Source organism: Delphinus delphis, chromosome 8 (assembly GCF_949987515.2).
Source record: "Delphinus delphis chromosome 8, mDelDel1.2, whole genome shotgun sequence".
NCBI lineage: Eukaryota > Metazoa > Chordata > Mammalia > Artiodactyla > Delphinidae > Delphinus > Delphinus delphis.
The window spans coordinates 58268765-58288799 of NC_082690.1; the positions used below are offsets into that span (position 1 = coordinate 58268765).

Here is a 20035-nt window from a genome sequence, read left to right on the forward strand (position 1 = left end):
CACGCCCGCACTCCCCAGATCCTAGCTCCTCACTATCTTGTTCTGGTCCGTGACGAACTCGTCTATATTTTCCAGATAAAACTGGTCCGCCATGGTGCCGCTGCGCCGGGCCCCGCCGCCTCCGAGCTCCCCTGGCCACTTCAACTGCAGCTCCCGCCGGCGGGAAACGTCTTTCCTCCCTCGCAGGTCCCGGGTCGTTTCTCACAGCAACGGAGGCGACGCGCTACGGCGGCCGCCCGAGGGTCAAACTAGTCTCGGAGACGGCGCAGGCTGAACGAAGCGGAGCTAATAGGACCGGACGGAAGTGAAGTCCTAGCAGCGCAGGCGTGCTCTGCAGGGGCTGAGTGTAGAGCCCTAGTTTCAAATCCCAGCTCTGCCTCTTAGTGACTGACGCAGGGCAAAATACCTCACCTCTAGGAACCACAGTTTTTCCAACTCTAAATTGATAAAATAATCCTTACCTTTTCATACATTTATTCAACAAATATTTATTAAGTACCCAGTCTATTCCAGGCACTTCTTAGGCACTGGGACATAGTGAACAATAAAGACAGAAATAAACAAGTATTTTAGTAAAGTCCTGCCAGCTGGGATAAAGTACTGCCTGTTATAATCTCTCAGAATTGAGAAATCAGGGAAAGTTTTCCAGAGAAGATGAGAGAGGGGGAGTATTTGCTGGGAAGAGAATAGTTTTCATTATGGTTGGAATGCCGGGAGAAAAGGACGATGAGGAGGGATGAGACCGAAGAAGCCAAATCATGCTATGCCTACAAGGTTGTGTGAAGGGGCACGTGCACTTTATTCTCAAGAAAAGTTTTCGAATTGGGGAATTTCAACTAAAATTTCTCCTAACATCAGCTAAAAAACCATTCAGCAGAAGCCAGTGTATTTCAGTAGGGCAGCAAAGTGGACAATGGAGCAGGCTGTAGAGTTAGACCCTGGATTTGAATCCTGGTTTTGATATTCGTGTGTGAACTTAGGTAAGTTGTTTAACCACTGCAAGCCTGTTTCCCCAGCTACAAAATGGAAATAGTGGGACTTCCCTGGCAATCCAATGGTTAAGACTCTGCCCTTCCAGTGCAGGGGGCACGGGTTCGATCTCTGGTCAGGGAACTAAGATCCCACATGCCACAAGGCCCGGCCAAAACATTAAAAAAAAAAAAAAAGATGGAAGTAGCAATAGCACCCATTTCAAATGTTTGTTGCAACATGCATTCATTCAAGACATAGCAAAAGCCTACTAAGGGCCAGGCACTGTTCTGGGTACTGGGGCCCTGGGGATACAGCTGTGATCAATAACACACAGAGCCTGTTCACATGTAGCTTACACTTTCTTGGAGATTTTTTTTTTTTTTTTTTTTTGCGGTACGCGGGTCTCTCACTGTGTGGTCTCTCCCGTTGCGGAGCACAGGCTCCGGACGCGCAGGCTCAGCGGCCACGGCTCACGGGCCCAGCCGCTCCGCGGCACGTGGGATCCTCCCGGACCGGGGCATGAACCCGCGTCCCCTGCATCGGCAGGCAGACTCTCAACCACTGCGCCACCAGGGAAGCCCTTTCTTGGAGATTTTTAAGTGAGGGACCGTAGCAGCTTAAAATAGGATCGTACGTACTGGAAATTGAGAACTAATTTGGGTTTTCTTTGAGTCAGCAAAAACTGCTAATGAATTAGATGAGTGGAGTATGAGAAAGACAGTAATCAAGGAAAATGCCTAGATTTGGAACCTAAATCTTTAGGTTAATGGTGATGCCTTTGACTACTGAGATATGAAGACTGAGAGAAGGAGCAGATGAGAAAATTTAAAAATTTTATTTGGCCAGAGTTATAAACGGGATAATATATATATACCCCTCATGCCATGCCTGCACACAATGAAATCAACAATTAGTATCTGTACTTGGAATTGGCAAATAATAAAATGACTAAAGTTAGAAAACAACAACAAAAACAGTTATTACATTATTATATACCAGGCACACTGTACCAGGCTTTGAGAGAGAGATTTCATTTGATTCTCATAGGATCCCTGCAAATGGATTGTGTTTGTCCATATTTTATAGACTAGATTGCTGAGGCTCAAGAGAGGAGACACGGATTTTCCAGGTCACAGGGTTAAGTCGTAGTACTGGAACCGGAACTCATTTCTAGTCATTGCTCCACAGGATTGGAAAAGATGTCAAAATTGACCAAAGAAGAGTCTTGATACTACCTCCCCGCCTAAAGGGAGCAGATGATAATACTTAGAGACTACCTGGCCCAACATGGTCCTAGATCTGCCGATATTAAAAGAGTTGCATGTCTTTTAGAAGCCAGATTCGTGGTTGTCTTTGGGAAGATAGAAAATGAAAGGGAGTAGGAGGAGGCTTCTGAGGAAGAGGTAATGTTCTGGTTCTGGATCTGTGGATCTGGATCCCATGGGTGTGTCAAGTCTGTGAAAATTTGAACTGTACACTTTTGATATATATGGTTTTCTATATGTATGTTTACATCTATAAAAAGTTTACATGATTATTCAGGAAATCTTTAACTACTATGCCAGGTCTTCTCAAATCAGTAAAACAGAAAATAGGTACAGGTAAGGATGGGTATTGGAAAGGATAGGTTTAGTCTTAACCTTGGAAAAAAGAAAGGAGATTCTGGGAAGAAGGGATAATGGACAAATGGACCCCAGGCAAGACAGTAATGGAATTATCAAGTTAAGATAAATGATCAAAGGCATCTCCAAGACTGGGTTGGAATAATAAGACTAGAAAGGAATGACCACCGCTATGCCTGGGAGGGGGCAGGTTGGGAGTTGGGCTTGTACATTAAGGGCAGGGAGCTGGAGGGGGAAGGGAAAGCTCTTCTGCTTATGTCTGAGGCCTACCCAGCCTTGAACTTTCCTACCTCAGGGAAGGGTAGCTGACTGGAAAGCATGTGGGCTTTGGAAATACATTTTTCTTTTAAAAAGCAAGCAAAGCAAACTAACAAAAACCTAGGCTTGAATCCCAGCTTCACCACTTCCTAGCTGTGTGGCCTTGGGCTAATCATTTAACCTCTCTAGTCCTCATTTTCATCATCTTTAAAGAAAGGACAATGATAGGCAGTGATGTTCTGATAAATGATTAAGAACCAATTTACCAAATAAAATAAGCCCTGATTTGTAGTCGTTGCCAGCTTCTGTGGTGTAAATATTCCCACCATAGCAGATTCCAAACTACAGATAGTGAAGTCACAGAATGCAGAATCAGGAAGAGATGCACACTGTCACACCATTATTTCCACTGTACAGATACAATAAGCAAATAACCTCAAGAGCATAGAAGATAGTAAAATGTAGTAATATAATTGAGAAATAAGATTTGAATATTATCTTTGTTTTTAATATAATTTATTTAATAGTAAGTTACGTAATTTAATTTTTAGTAACAGCTCTGTTTAACAAGTGACTTGCAAACTTTCTGAAACTTTAACATTCAGCTCTCATAAGCAAGCATGAGCCAGCTCCAGCACACGACTATAAATATAATTTAACTTGCATGATTGAGGGGATTGAAGGAAACATGTTCTGTGCCTGGCAGATAGCTAAGTGCTCTAAAAATGGTAACTATTATTATATAACTAACACTTGCATATAACTAACTATATGCCAGACTCTGTTACAAGTGCTTCACAAGTAGTAACCCATCTAACCTCCATAAAAGTCCTAGAAAGTAAGGTGTGTTATTAGCCCCTTTTTCCAGATAAGTAAACATTGGCACAGAGAGGTTAAGTAACTTGCCCAAGATCACAGAGTAAGTGGCAAAGCCAGAATTATAACCCAGGCAGTCTGGCTCCAACATCCATGATCTTAAACATTGTATTTTGCTGCCTCATTATTAGTTTACAACTGCATATAGGAAAATAATAAGTACTGTGAAAGTCGAACACACTTTATCGCAGAATTTTGGAATCCGTGTGCACATCAGTCAAGTGAGAATTGCTTTCAGTGGAAGCCAAGTAACAAATGATATATGTTGAGTATCTAAAGGATGTGGGAATATAGAGTCCAGGTAAACAGGAGTTTATCTTAGAAGTTTTCAAGGCAATTGTTGCAGGGCGTGAACAAGGTGGAGGGAGGAAAGTTGGTGGTGGGGGGAATGGATCTTTGATTAGGTTTATGGAGGAAACCACAGCTAACAAATGCCAGTGTACAAGCCTAGGACTGTGGCCAGGAAATTAGTGTTTTTATAAATAATGCCTGAAAGCTTATCTCTAGGGTCAAAACTAAATCAGAAAAGAAAGGAGTGCTCTGCACTTTCATGCCCATAAATCATAGGTATGAAACTCCTTCAGCTCATGTGCATCACTGGAATGTTAATAACTGTCAGTTATTGAGCACCTACCATGTTGTGGGGACCTTGCAGAGGTTTAATCCTCAAACAACCCTGTTAAATTCTATTATCCCTTCACCAAAAAAGAACTCAAATTTGAAATCAATTTTATGTTGTTGATAGGAAGAATGAATGGGAAATGATTTCATATAAGTTCCAAGACAAGTTTTGCTTAAACTAATAACTAAGTAGGATTTTAGGACTGGCCTCCTTCTAATATAATAACAACAGCCTCACCAGCATCTAATAGGTTCTCAGTGACATTTATTGACTTAAATTCAATTACACTGAAGGAAGTGAGATTTGAGGGGGAAAAACACTGGATTAAGAAACAAGGTGATCTGAGACAGTGTTCACTCTTACTTATCATTCTTGGAGTGTGGAAAGTGTACAGGCACCATGCTAGGCCTTTTACTTTAATATTCTCATTTAATCTTCAAAATAATTCTATAAAGTAAATAAATATTATTACTTACCTACTATTATCCCTGTTTTTCAGATGAAGAAACTGGAGCTCAGAGAGGTTAAGTAACTTGCCCCAAACCATCCAGGTAGTAAGTGGTGGAGATAGGTTTCCACCCAGGTGTGCCCAGAGCCCATGTTCAAACACTGTGGTTGTCTTTGGAGGAGAGCATTGGACTGATTTTTATTCTTTTCCTTATTTTATTGTTTTTTATGCATCTTTGAATTTTTACAAGTCATTTTTACAAGTATCAATTTTATTGTTAGAAAAAAATGAACATATTTTCATTTTGAAGAAAAAGTGCATTTAGCAACGTAAAATTAACTCATCCTCCTACTCCAGGCATGGTGTTTTCCCTATTTGAAATGTAAAAGGCAAATCTCCAAAACGGAAAAGTACCACCATTCCTTCCTTCACCTCAAAGACTGCTTCTTTAAATAAGACAACTCACTCCCTATTCCTTAAGGATGAGTCTTAAGATTAGTTTTAAGAACACGAGCAGTTCTGGGGATGGCAGTGTCAGGTGATACCAGCAGTGGGAGCCATAGCATCAAGGCTCCATGTCTCCAAACAGAACCTAAGGTTGATGTTAGAAATAGAAGGCTGACCCTCCTCTTTCCTCCTCTTCATCCCACTTTACCCCAGAAATGATTGGCTTCGGAGAGTCTAATGATTCTGACAGGGCAGGGGGTGGGAAATCTAGACGGGGCTCAGTATTGAGAGGGAATGAGGAGCTGTCAACCTGTATGTGGGCAGGATCCCCAGACCTCAAGCAGGGGAAGAGGGCCTGTAAGTGCAACTCAGGAGCCCCACCAGCTGGCTGGGCTTCAGGGCTGCCATAGGTCTCTGGGGGATAGCATTCCAATCAGGGTAACGGGTTAGAACAAAGGAGTATAAGATTAAGAATTATGACTCGGAGGCCACATAACTGTCCAAGGGCCATTCCAGAGCCCCAGATGCCCAGGACTTATTAACACCAAGGTATTTAGCATTAGATCATTCGTACATTCATTCATCAAACGTTACTAAAGGTCTCCTACCTACTAGACCCTGTGTGACCAATGGGAACACAGCATAGTCTTCATCCCTGGGGATTTTAGCGTTGGGGGGGAATAAACAGCAATACAGTGCAAGGGAAGCACAGGGTGCCATGTGAATCCACAGGAGGCAACCAACCCAGACTGAGGATCAGAAGACATGCGCGGGGAAAAGTGGACTTGGGTTTCCAGGATTAGATGTGTAATCCCTCCTCTTACTTTAGGCAAAATATAAAAGAAATGAACTCAGCGTGCTGCCATTTTTATAGTTTTTAACAACGCAAAACACAACTGTATTTCCTCTTAAAAAAAAAAAAGCTGTTTTATGAGAACACATATACCTTGTGCAGACTGTCCTGTGGAATGTACAGCCACCAAGGCCAGGACACATCAACCTTCCTGACAGCTGGGGGGGCAGGAGCCCAGGGGATGGTGAGGTAAGGCTCCAGGTGCTGTTTTAAAACACTTTATCAGTTCTGTAAAAATCAATGTAAAACCCCTCAGTTATCAAAACAAGGTGGATGAGGCAAGAGGACACTCGGACACCGGTTCCCTTGTTTCATACCCACGGCACCGAACCACACCTCCCCCCAGCCCCCACTCACACCCCAGCCCATTAATCCCTCAGCTCAGCCACGGTAGGCTCACGGTGCCATCTTTGTTGCCGCAGACATTCAGAAGAAGATCAGGAGGACCTCACCCCCGCCCCATCTTGCAGTTGTTTTGTACATTGTTTTCCTTTGTCCATTCCCTTGGGGGCTGGAAGGGGGCTGGGGGTGGAGGGGATGCTGAAGGTGAAAGTTAATTGGAAATTGGCTATGAGAAGTTTTGTCTCAAGCATATCATTTCTGAATTATTAAAATTGGGGGCAGGGGGCATTGGCTTTCAGGGCTGAAAAGAAGCATATGATCCTTCTCTTACAGACCACTGCTCTCTGGCTCCCAAACCCTGCTGGGTGGGAATACTTCCTGAGGAAACGCTGTGTGGCTTCAGCTTTAGTTTCCAGTGAAGAAGGGGCAGAGGCCATTCTAGACACAGTCCTGATGGAGTGGGCTGCTCTCTTTGCTCAATCTGTCTCCTGGCATCACTGCTTCTCTCTCTATGACTATTCCAGTTTCTTCTTTGGCTTAACCACTGTCTCTACTTCCTCAGAATTTCCGTTTAAACACAGCCATAGGTTGCCATGGCTCCTCTCTCCCACTGCCTCCAGTTTTTGTCCGTCACTACAGATTTTCTCAACGATTCCCCATTTTGTAATTCCTAAATTGTTGAACCTGATATGCTCAGCTTATCTCAGGTTTTTGTTTCTTTTAAATCTCAGATGAGCAATATCTTTCTCAGGATACTGAGCAGCCAGTGGAAAGTTTATCCTCTGGGATAATTGCTTCTTCATTCATTCTCCAATTGTTGATTGAGTTCCTTCTATGAGCTGACTATGTCTGTGAGATACGACAGAATACAAGAGACACGTGGCCCTGGATGGAAACGGAGAAGTTAACGAAAAGTTACGAGATCATGTTATGAGAGGAAACAAACAGTGTGCACCCATCGGAGATGTCCACTAGACTGTGGGGTATGCCTGTGCCCAGATGCAGAATTAGAGTGGCGATCCACACCTGAAGCCACTGGAGGGGATTAGATGAACCAGGGACAGAGTCAAAGGCAGAACCCCAGGGAATTTCAGCAGTTAAGGGACACGCGAAGGAGAAAAGGCCTAAAAAGAGACTGAGAGGGAGAAGGAGCACGTAGAGGGTTCAAAGTGGAAACAAGAGGAGAAGTGAGTTTGAAGGAGGAATTTTTGACAGTGTCAAACACTTCCCCAAAGTAGCACTGGGTAGGGATTGAGAGGAATGCATTGGATTTGGCAATTAGGGGGCCTCTGGTGACATTGGCCAGAGGAGTGAGCGGCACAAAAGCTAGATTGCAGTGAGTTAAGGAGTGAGGAAGAGTGAAAAAAGGAACTGAAGATAGAGGGTGGTGACAACGTTGGCCAACTAACTCTGTGAAAGAGAGGTGGGTGGTGGTGAGGGTGGTCATGAATTTCACAACACGTCTGCCTAAGCTACAGGGGTGGGAGGTGGTGGTGTGTGTTTGTCTGAGAAGGAAGTATGATAGGCATTCTGGGGTCTTTTCTATGTAGAAGGTCCTCAGTCAGGGGTGCCTCAGAAACTGCAGGCCTGAATCTGCAGGAGGAGAGCATGTGGTAGATCGTCGGTTCCCGTGGAATGGGAATTTTTCAAAAGTCTTTTCATCCCTGGATTCCCAGCACCCAGCGTGGTCATAGCTGGCATGGCGTAGGCCCTTAGCAAATATTTGTTGACTGATAACTGAATGGCAGAATGAGTAGATGGATGGATGAATGGAATTGAATTAAATATTGTTCTGCTCTATAATCCCTTTTGTTGATTTACAGAACATTGTTTGTGGAAGGTGTTGTCTTTCCTTTCCCTCCACCACTGAAATTGTTACATAGCCTTGTTATCAGGGGGAGCATTACTGATAAGTTAACTGGGGAGATTCAGTTGCCTTCAAAGGCCCAGTGATCAGAAATAGGGGGAGAGGAGTGACCTTTTATGGACAAAAGTCAGGACCAAGTCCAGATCCTAAACAAGCTTGAGAGCTGCAAAGAGCACTGCTGCTGAAGACCCCGAAGGGAGGCTCCATGCATTCCTATATGTACCATCTTTATAGACAGGATTTTATCTAGTAAACACTCCATACATTTTGGGTTGACTAATTTGAAGTATCTTACCTTTCAATATTTTCTTCCAAGACTCTATAGAGTAAGAGACAAAATCAGATGGTAGACTCCCCCAAAACTAATTCTCCTCATTTCCCCTTTCTCTGTCTGATGAGGAAATGCCTCCATCACCCTTCTGATCTCCCTGGACCTGCCCTATTTCAGACCTGCCTTATCATCCGTCTTTTTTTTTTTTTTAACTTGTTTTTTGGCTTATAAAGGAAATCATGCTCATCTACATCTTCTCTAGCCTGATCTCTGTTCCAATCTGCCCCCGCTCCCCACTCCGGTCCATCTTTAACACCAGTTCCACGATGACATTTCTAAAACACAGAACTGATGATATTACTCCCTGCTTAAGAACCACAGTCCTATTTTAGAACACTTCCATTGCCCCCCAAAATTCCCTTGTGCCCTCACTCCCTGCTTACACAATCAATCCCTATTCCCACCCCCAACACCAGGCGACAACTGATCTCCTTTCTGTCACTATAATTTTGTCTATTCTAGAAACTTCATATAAATGGAACTATAAAATATGTAGTTTTCTGGGTTAGGCTTCTGTTATGGGCTGAATTGTGTCCCCACCCCAAATTCATATGTTGAAATTCTAACTCCCAGTAGCTCAGAATGTGACTATATTGGGAGATAGGGTCTTTAAAGAGATAATTAAGTTAAAATGAGGTTATTGGGGTGGGCCTTAATCTAATATGACTGGTGTCCATATAAGAAGAGGAAATTAAGACACTGCAGATGGAAGACCATGTGAAGGCACAGGGAGAAGAGGGCCATCGACAAGCCAAGGAGAGAGGCCTCAGAAGAAGTCAACCCTGATAACACCTTGATCTCAGACTTCTAGCCTCCAGAATCATGAAAAAATAAATTTCTATTGTTTAAGCCACCCAGTTTGTGGTACTTTCTTATGGCAGCCCTAGCAAACTAATATAGCTTCTTTCATGTAGCATGATGTTTTTGAGATTCTTTCATAATATTGTAAATATTAGTAGTTCTTTACTTTTTGTTGCTTGGTAGTATTCCATGGATGTACCATATTTTGTTTATTTATTCACTAGTTGATAGACATTTGGATTGTTTCCAGTTTGGGTGCTAAAACTCCTGCTAAAAAATTTTCATACAAGTCTTCATGTGAACATATGTTTTCGTTTCTCTTGGGTAGATCCCAGAGCTTTTAAAATCAAGTTTAAGTTTCTTAGTTCTTCAACCTCACTTCTCACCCTTTATCGTTTCTTACCTTTGCTTCAGCACCAGAGATTGCTCATAAGTAGATTGCATATACTATGCTATTTCTCACTTACAAGTCTTTACGTATGCTGTGTCCTCTCTGGACTTTCGTTTCCTCATCTGTAAAATGGAGATAATAATCAGACATATTGAGTCTCAGATGTTAGTGGAATATAATCTAATAGACAGTACCTCTCATCTAGACAGTGCTTTATAAAAATTTACAAAGTTTATTCATATCCTTTATCTCCTTTGATCAACTCTGTCACATAGGGATTATAGTTTAGCAGCTACGGCAGATTGCAAAAATGGCCAGGAATTATTCACTTCTCTCTATCTACATCTTTTAAAAGTGTCCTTCTACACTGACTCTGGTTTGGCTTTGTTGTTCACTTTGACTAGAAACGTGCTTGAGTACAGGGGCTTCCCTTCTCTTGCCACACATGGAGTCGAGAGACCACCATGTGAATGAGCCTAGGCTAGGCTGCTGAAGGACAAGAAGCCACATTGGAGGAGAAAAAAGCTGCTCCCAATATGTGAGTGAGGCCACCACCCAACTTGCCAGTTGACTACAGACCCGAGGGGGAGCCCAGCATAGATCTGCTGAGCTGACCAAAACCAGGTGACCTATAGAATACGAGCTAAATAAAGTGATCATTGTTTTAAGCCACTGTGTTTCAGGGTGAGTCATTTTATAGCAAAAGCTAACCAATACAGAGATTCAGCGCAATAAAGCTTTAGAGCTAAGCAGCCTGGGTTTGAATTCTAGCTCTGTCACTTACTAGCATTGTAGCCGTGGGCAAGCTACTCCACCTTTCTGAGCTTCAGTGTCCTCATCTGAACAAAGGGGATAATGGTAGCGCCCATTCCCTGGGGTTGTGAAGATTCAATAAGATGATAGATGTCAGACATTATCTCATGTGCTACTGGGCTCGACATAACTGCCTAATAGAGGGAGCCATTGTTCAGATGAGTAAACTAAAGATGAGAAGACTAAACTCCCAGATGTTTAGTGTCTTTCTCCAAGATCACACAGCCAGAAAGCGACTGAACTTGGCACTCACACAGGGACTGCTTGACCAAGTTTAGGGCTCACCCACCAAGTTTAGGACTCATGACAGACTAGTGGGGGAGACTGACTGGGGGTGAGTAGGAGCATGCATTGTCCACTTTGCAGATCGTCTTGCAGTATGAAAGCCAAAATAGGCTAACGTTAATGAACGATCAAATTGAACTTTTATGAAGATTAATTTGGTAGCACAAAGTACAAGTCATTGGGAGGTATTGGTAGTCCTACCCCTTCATTCTCGGGATCCCATGTCTCCCCAGGTCTGGTTTTCTGTTTGTACTGTTTCTCAAATCCACTCTTTCCTCTCCATTTTCTTTCCTTAAACTGTGCCCCTTTCTGGAGCTTCCAGCTTCCTTTGGTGTCTCCTGTTCTAATCCTTTCTCCTCTCCCTGCATCTTCTACACTTTGTGCTCTGTGCCAGCACATCCCTGATGCTCAGCAGAGGACAGATTCTGCTCGTGGGTTTTACCTAGGGGCTGGCTAGATGGCTTCCAGGTACTGAAATGAAAGACCTCCAAGTGCCTCAGACATCCCATCCAGAGAATGAAGGGCCCATGAGAGGGCCTTCCGGATCTGATCAATTCTGCAGGCAGTGCCCAAACCCTAATAAAGGACTGGCAGGTACTACCGTCACTGAGCAGCAGAGGGCAGCACCAGCTCCTCCTTTGTCATCTCCCATCAGGAGCTGGGGACGCTCCTTCACAGAGGAAGAATAACAATGAAGACAAGACCTCAACAACCAATTAGAAAATGCTCTGTGGGCCAGACTTTAATTGAATTAATTGCCTGAATTGAAAGAATAGGGGATTTTATATTAAAATAGGATTTCAGGCTTTAATTATTAATCCAAACATCTGGCTGCCATCCTTTGTCCAGGCTGTGCTCTCCCGTGGGCCTCGGTCCTTGCCACTCCCTATGGTCTTCCCAACATTTAGGCCAAATGTCTTTTGCCATTGATCAAAGTACTTGTACTGTCATACTTATAAGTGAAATCTTTCTTAACCATGTCTTCAACAAAAGGAAGAAAATAAGACCTAGATTAAGAGAACAACAAGTTCCAAAAAATGGGGGAAGGGAAGAACACATTTCTTTGTGAAAATGAAGTAAGCAATGTGTCTGTGTTGAAATAATACAACTTAAGGTGACATTACAAAAATAAAGCACAATAACGGGACTTCCCTGGTGGTGCAGTGGTTAAGAATCCTCCTGCCGATGCAGGGGACACGGGTTTGAGCCCTGGTCCAGGAAGATCCCACACGCGTGGAGCAACTAAGCCCGTGCGCCGCAACTACTGAGCCTGCACTCGAGAGCCCGCAAGCCACAACTACTGAGCCCACATGCACAACTACTGAAGCCCGGGTGCCTAGAGCACTGCAGTGAGAAACCCACACACCGCAACGAAGAGTAGCCCCGGCTCACCGCAACAAGAGAAAGCCCACACGCAGCAACGAAGACCCAATGCAGTCAAAAATAAAATAAATAAATAAATTTATAAAAAATAAAGAAATTTTAAAAATAAAGCACAATAAGAACCAAAAGGAATATAGCAAAGATGTGAGATGAAAAAGCAACCATGGAAGAAAGGACTGAAATTTCAACAGATTTTATTCTTTTGAATGCAAAGAAATGTTTCTGCTATAAAATGGAATTAAGGGAATAAATTATAAGTGTATAAAATATAATTCAATAAGTGAAACAGTAACACCCACAGGAAGCTGTAGGCATTTGAGATTGCACCCTCTAACCCAACCCCTTCCCCCAGTCCCCAGCTTTTATGGACAAGATAGCTGAGGTCCAGAGAAACTGTAATTTGTCCAAGGTCACAAAGCTAGGAAGTGGCAAAGTCAGGGATAGAAATCACATCTTTGGGCTCTATACCCTTTGCTTCTTCCATATATTTTATGGCCACAGAGCTTGACAATATATGTTGGGTTGATGAAGGGCAGCATAGTGTAGTGGAAAGAACATTAAATCGGGATGGAGAGCCCTAGATTCTAGTCCTAGCTATACCAATGACTGACTGTGTGACCTTGGGCAAGTCACTTTCCCTCCCTGGACCTTATTCTCCACATCAAAGTACAGAGAAAGCTAAACTCAAGACTTTGAAAGTTAGTTGGGAAGTGTGTCATAGTAGCCAATTATAGCCTTTTTGTCCTGGGGCTAAGAATTTAGCCCCAAGGGAAAGGAGTAAAAACCTCGCTTAAAGAGAAGAAATCAACTCTGACTGATTAGAATAAGAAATAAATTTATTAAGATAATCTTCTATAGCTTGTGGAGTTACCAGAAAGCCTGGAGAATTAGGCTCAAAAAATGGGCAGAAAAATGAAAGCATATGTGCACACAGACACCTGTATACAAATGTCTATAGCAGCTTTATTCATAATGGCCAAACTATGGAAAAGACCTTTAAGAAACAAAATTCAACAGAGTAAATTTGAAGGTCGAATTGGCTTTATTCAATGATTCATGAATCCGACAGCATCCCGTCTAGTAAATAATGTATTTACAGATGGGATGCAGTCCAAGGAGTTGTACAAAACGGAAGGTTTTTATAGGCAGAAAACGGGGCAGGACAAGGAAGTTCTTTTCAAAAGAAAAGAAAGAATTGTTTCAGCCTAGGTCACCTTCCCTAAGTGAGCAGCAAAGAACGGGGTGGGGGGGGGGGGTCTTATCTCGCTTATTACCTCACTAGTGCTGACAGGAAATTCCAGACTGATCGGTTTACAGTTCCACTCCTGGGAGTGGCTGAAACTGCATTTAGGTTAGGTATTAAGTCTTGGTGAGGTTTAGGAGAAGTGACTCCATTTTGGGCTTCTTTCTTTTTTTTTTTTTTAATTTTTTTTTTTAGATGTTGGGGGTAGGAGTTTATTAATTTATTTATTTTTGCAGTGTTGGGTCTTCGTTTCTGTGCGAGGGCTTTCTCTAGTTGTGGCAAGCGGGGGCCACACTTCATCGCGGTGCGCGGGCCTCATCGCGGCTCTCTTGTTGCGGAGCACAGGCTCCAGACGCGCAGGCTCAGTAGTTGTGGCGCACGGGCTCACTTGCTCTGCGGCATGTGGGATCCTCCCAGACCAGGGCCCGAACCCCTGTCCCCTGCATTAGCAGGCAGACTCTCAACCACTGCGCCACCAGGGAAGCCCGGCTTATTTCTTTTTAACAGACCCAAACGTCCATTCACAGACAAATGGATAAACAAAATTTGGTATACAGTAGAATATTATTCAGCTGCAAAAATGGAATGAAGTACTGATACATGCTACAGCATGGATGAACCTCGAAAACATTACGCTAAATGAAGTAAGCCAGTCACAAATGACCACATACCATGTGACTAGTATGAACGTCCAGAATAGGGAAATCTAGAGACAGAAAGTAGATTAGGGGTTGCTGTGGACGGACAAGGAGTAGGGGAGTGATAGTTACATGGTATAGCGTTTCTTTCTTTTTTTATATATAAATTTATTTATTTATTTTTGGCTGGGTTTGGTCTTCATTGCTGTGCGCGGGCTTTCTCTAGTTGCGGCGAGCAGGGGCTACTCTTCGTTGCGGTGCGCGGGCTTCTCATTGTGGTGGCTTCTCTTGTTGTGGAGCACAGGCTCCGGGCACGTGGGCTTAGTTGCTCCACGGCACTTGGGATCTTCCCAGACCAGGGATCGAACCCATGTCCCCTGCAGTGGCAGGTGGATTCTTAACCACTGTGCCACCAGGGAAGTCCCTGGTATAATGTTTCTTTTTGAGAAGATAGAAATATTCTAAACTAGACTGTGGCGATATATGCCACTGTGGCGATATATGCCACTGTGGTGAGGAGTTCAAGGAGGACTTCACAGAGAAGATTGGAGACCTGTTTTAAAAGATCAAGAGGAATTGGTCAAAAAGAAAATGCTGGGAAGGAGGCACTGGGGTCAGAGAGAAGAGCATGTTATGTGGCCATGAAAAGGTATCTTTCAGTCCACCAACCATAGGAGTGTAATAGACCAAAGGCCCCAGACGCTGCTCTCTAGAGTCCAGCATCCAGTCTGTGCTGAGACATAACCTCACATGAGCTGCTGTCAGCTGAGAACAGCAGGAAGACTAGGGCAGGTGTATTCCTGAGAGGCAAGGGATTCCTCTGACCTCTGACAGCCAACTTTGTGGCTTCAGGATAACCCAACCTTCCTTAGACCATACAGCAGAATTGGACACTTCCACCAAACTCTCCTTTCCCTTCTGCTTACTCAGGGTCAGACTTGAATGGAGGATTTATCGTTCAACCAAACTCTCCTTTCCCATTTTTGTAAAATCTTGCACGCTTAAACCCTGCTTGACTTTGCTTCTAGGAGGACCCAGAGTAACATACTTGTGTAAAAGCATATATTATTTAAGGACTTCGGACTTTACTCTGGGCTAATTCACAAGACCTGAGACACTTTTAGTAAAGTATTGGCTTGGCCAAAAAGTTCGTTTGGGTTTTTCTGTAAGATCTTATAAAAACCCAAACAAACTTTTTGGCCAACCTAATATAATCAGACAAAATAAAATTTGAAGTTTGGAGGTAGATGGCCTAGAGGTGTAGAGAGAATGGAGAAGGTAGGAGAGAGCAAATAGTTGTACATTTGACCCTTGAACAATGTAAGAGTTAGGGATGCCAACACTGCACAGTCAAAAATCCAAGTATAACTTTACAGTTGGCCTTCCATACCCACAATTCCTTCTTATCCAGGGTTCTTTCCTATCCACAGTTTCACATCCACGGATTCAACCAACCACGGATGGTGTTGTCCTGTAGTATTTACTATTGAAAAACATCTGCATATAAGTGAACTCACAAAGTTCAAACCTATGTCAACTGTAATTATTTGGGGCTGCCAAGCTTTAGAACCTTTTCGTGTTTGGAGAGTTCCTCATCTTATGAGACGGGCAGAGCTGGCTTCCCGTTACAGAAACTGAGAATGCCAACTCACTTTCCCAGCATCCCCTGCAACTAAGACAAGGCACATGACCCAGACCCTGCCAATCAGATACACCTGCCTTAGACAGATTTTGAATTGGAAGCTAGTGAAGCAAAGAAGCAGGGGTGTACAGAATCAGTGTGAGCCATGGCTGGCAGCAGAGGCAGCAGCTGTAATGGCAGACTCCAGGATCTTGGAGTGGTCATGTTGATCGTACTTGAGTGGCCCCAATCCCCAGAACAGCGAATGTCATTGTGTTCACTGGGCCAGTTCTACATGGTGAATTTGGGAGTTGGTCCTGGGGGAAATGTCCAAGCCCAGTTCTCCGCCCTCCAGGAGATTCTGTGAGCTGCCTAATATCCTTTCAATAATTCCTTTTCTGCTTATATAAGCCAAATATGTTCCCTGCTCGCAGCAAGGAATCTTGCTTGATAAAGGGGAAATGGAACAGGAGCTACCAGCAGCCTCAGTGGACTAGAAGGGAGAAGGGTAGCAAGAGAGAGAACGCAGTATGATGTGAAAGTTATCAAGCTCTGGAGCAAAGAGACTCACGTTCATATCCTAGCCCTTCACCTATATCTAGTTGGCTCAGGCTACTATAACAAAATACCATGGACTAGGTGGATTAAACAGCAGAAATCTACTCCTTATGGTTCTAAAGGCTGAGAAGTCCAAAATCAAGGTGCCAGCTGATTCAGTTCCTGGTGAGAGCCCTCTTCCTGGTTTGCAGTGTCACCCTCTTGCCGTATCCTCACACGGCAGAGAGAGAGAGTTGCTCTGGTCTCTTCTCCTTATAGGGGCACCAGTCCTTTATAAGGGGCTCCACCCTTATGCTCTCCTCTAAACTGAATTACTTTCCAAAGGCCCCACCTCCAAATATCATCACAATTGGGATTAGGACTTCAACATATGAATGGCTGGAGGTGGCCATTTAGTCCTAGCAACCTATTCACTGAGTGACTTTGAACAAATCACTCATCTTTCTGAACTCCAGCTATCTTACCTGTAAAATGGGGATGTTGAACTTTACCTCCTTCATAGGGCTATTGTAAAGATTAAATGAAATAATAGGTACAAAAATACTTTGTAAACTATAAAGTGAGCTCTACAAATGTTTGTAATTTACTCTAACAGGGCCAAGCACACAGTGTGGCAGGCAGAGGTGCTTTTTAAATATCTGAAGTAAGAAGAAAAAATAATTATTATCTTTAGAGCTAGTACTGTGTGCCAGTCACCATGATGAGTGCTTTACTAAAATGAACTTCCTAATAGCCTAAGGTGAACAACCTTCCCAGTTTGCCAGGACTCCCCTGAAAGTCACACATTCTGGGAATCCCCTGAGATCTGAATATAGGTTTGAGGATCATGCCCGTTTTACAGATGAGAAAACTGAGGCTTAGTGAGATTATGCAACATGCCTAAAATCACATTTATTAAGTGACAGAGTCAAAACTTGAACCCAGAGCTATCAAAGAGGAAATATAAAAGGAGAAGTCTTTTTAGAAAGAAAGATGGAAGGTATCAAAACCCTGCATTTTTAACCATATGACTCTAGCCCAGTTTGGCCTCAGGGGCTGGTGCTGGGAAACTGTTTAGAGAAGGTCATAAGCTGGGCCCAGCCCCAGGTCATCCGCTCCCTCAGGGCAGTTCCTGGCAGATCATGGTACTTTGTTTTGTTTTTTACTTCATAGAAACTCTCCTGTTTCTATAGGGTAATTAAACCCTCATGCCTCATCCTGTTTATATTTTGCCTTTGTCTTTTGTTTTGCTTATGAATGAAAGAACAATTCAACCTTCCTAATCCAAACTGCTTAACCCCTTAAAGCAGGTGTTTGGGGTCTTGAGCTACAGCATTAGCTCTAAATATGTATACAAAGGTAAAGGGATTCTGTGCCCAGACAGTGTCAGAGCAAAGCTTTTCTCAGATGCTGATGGGTAAATTTTGCTCAGGGTGCAGAGGAAGGGTGGTCAGGAGAGAAAGAAAGTCTGGTTAACCTCTAGATCAAGCTTCCTTTCTGTTCAGATACACCTGTAATGGCCCCATCTTACCTCTTGTCAACTCATCCTCATTCTGCACTGTTGAACTGAGAGTCTGGAGGCTGGCGTGTGGCCCCTAGCTCTGCCACTAATAAAGTGTGTGCCCTAGACGACTCTCTTTCCTCTCAGAGACTCAATTTTCTCATCCATCAAACAAAGGAATCTGATGATCAGATTAGGTGCTTCCCTATAGGGTCCCTGTGGTGTTGACACTTTAGGATACTGTAATGGTACACATAATTGAACTGCTTTTTTTTTTTAATAAGCATTTTAATATTTTCAAACTGATAAAAGAAGAAAATATTTCAATTACAAAAAAAGGGGATTATGGAACAAAAATAGGTAGATATGAAAAAAACAGCTCAATCTAATAAAATTATAAATGCTAGAAATGAAAAAATATAGATATCAAGGAAAGAATTTAGAAAAGATAAACTTTAGGCTGGATCCAGTTTTAAAATTAGTTATTGAACCACTGCTAGGGAATGTACACTTGAATCTTGCTTCTCTCCAGGTGAACTGCTTCTGAAGGAAGGTTCTGGGCTAGGTGGTGTGTGTGGGTGGATGTGAACATGTGCAAGTGTGTGTGTGCATGAATGTTTGAGTGTGAGTGTGTGAGTGTGCATGCAGATCATTCTCAAAAAAGACATACTCGGGGCTTGCATGAACTTCCAGGTCTGGTGAAAGCCCTTCACCCACCCCTGCCTGACTCTCCTGAATTGCTTTTCCAGACTCAGCTCTCCCATAAAGTGGGAAGTAAAAGCATTTCTCTTCGTGAGACAGCATTGTGGACAGGAATGAGCACTAACGCTGGAGTTAGACTTGGGCTTGAATCCTGGCTCCACCCTGTACTTGCTATGTGACCTTAAGCAAGCTATTTACCTAAGTCTGAATTTCATCAGTGGTGACAAGGAGCTAACAGTCCCTAACTCAGCATAGTTAGAGACTGGAATGGAAGGAGTATGTCAGGTACCTGGCTTAGAATGAAATACATGGCACACCTAAATCAGGACAAGCTGTGTAATTTGCAGGTCCTAGGGTAAAAAGAAAATGTGGGCTTCTTATTCAGAAATTATCAAGAATTTCAAGATGGCAAGAACAGAGCATTAAACCAAGCACAAGGTCCTTCTAAGCACAGGGCCCTGGGCATCTACACAGTCAGATCCTCTTGATATTAACTTTCTTCCAGGCAGGTTAGCTAAGATGTTGGGAGAAGAGTGATGGATGGAAGGGGATGTCATAAGTAAGAGTCCCCAAGTAACTCAGGAAGCAAAAATTGAGGCTAGGAGATCTCTTCCATCCCCACCCCCTCCCTGAAGCCACCCTGGCCATTGGAAGGCATAGATGAAGGTCAGAGCAGGTGAGTCACTTGCTTCCTTAACCACTGGGAATGTTTTTCCCACTCTGTGAATTCGGCCTCCTTCCCTCCCAGACACGGAGGCTTAGCTTAGGATAAGACAATATGCATCCTTTCCCAGGGAGTCAATCTTCATTTCTTTTACCTCTTTTACGTCACCTAAGTCCTTCTGGACCCCCTGGAAAGGAACTGAGGTCCTGGGGCCCAATGGCAAGGAAGGAGTAGCTCAGGGAGGTCACTGTCCATTGGGCAGAAGGGATCCTCCAGACCAAAGTATTGTTGAACACTTGGAAGCTGGGAAGTCAGCCAGCGTTTCATCTTTTGTTTTTTCCTCCTGGGGCTTCCTGTCCCAGAGGTGGATGGAGAGGGGTCGTGGGGGACTTCCTGACCTCTACAAATAAACCTTTCCGTTGTGGTTGGCCAGGCAGTACTTCCAGGCCAGACAGATCAGGTTGATGGGCAATAACAGAGGGAGACAGCAATGCTGCCTGCAGAGGAAGCTCACTCCTAGTTCCATCAAAGGTCCCAGCAAGAGGGGGCTACGCACTGCTGGGGTAGAAAACGTGGTCATGGGAAAGGCCAGGGCTGACTGCCTACAGTGCGGGGTGGGGGTGTATGGAAACTGGGTTGGGGGGAGCATCAGAGAATGTGAGGGCTGAAAGGGCCTCCAGAGTTCATCTAGTCTGTTCTCTGCTGATTCCCAGTACCCAGAGAGTTCCTGGCACATAATAGGGGTTCAGTTGGCATTTCCTGCATAAATGAGTGAATCTAGTCCAACATCTTTCTTTAATTGAGCCAGAGAAGCAAGG

At 43.6% G+C, this 20035-nt stretch overlaps 1 protein-coding gene across 2 annotated transcripts in view; it reads right to left on the reverse strand.

The window, feature by feature from the left end:
• POLD3 (DNA polymerase delta 3, accessory subunit) overlaps nt 1-261 on the reverse strand; it is a 41515-nt gene extending 41254 nt beyond the window's left edge. For both annotated transcript variants that reach the window (XR_009520279.1, XM_060017263.1), the window contains exon 1: nt 34-261. Coding sequence is in view for 1 of the 2 variants with exons in the window: in XM_060017263.1 (XP_059873246.1) it covers nt 34-93 (60 nt within the window). In the remaining variant the exon portion in view is untranslated. The remainder of the gene's footprint in view (nt 1-33) is intronic.
• Between the last annotated feature and the right edge of the window lie 19774 nt (nt 262-20035).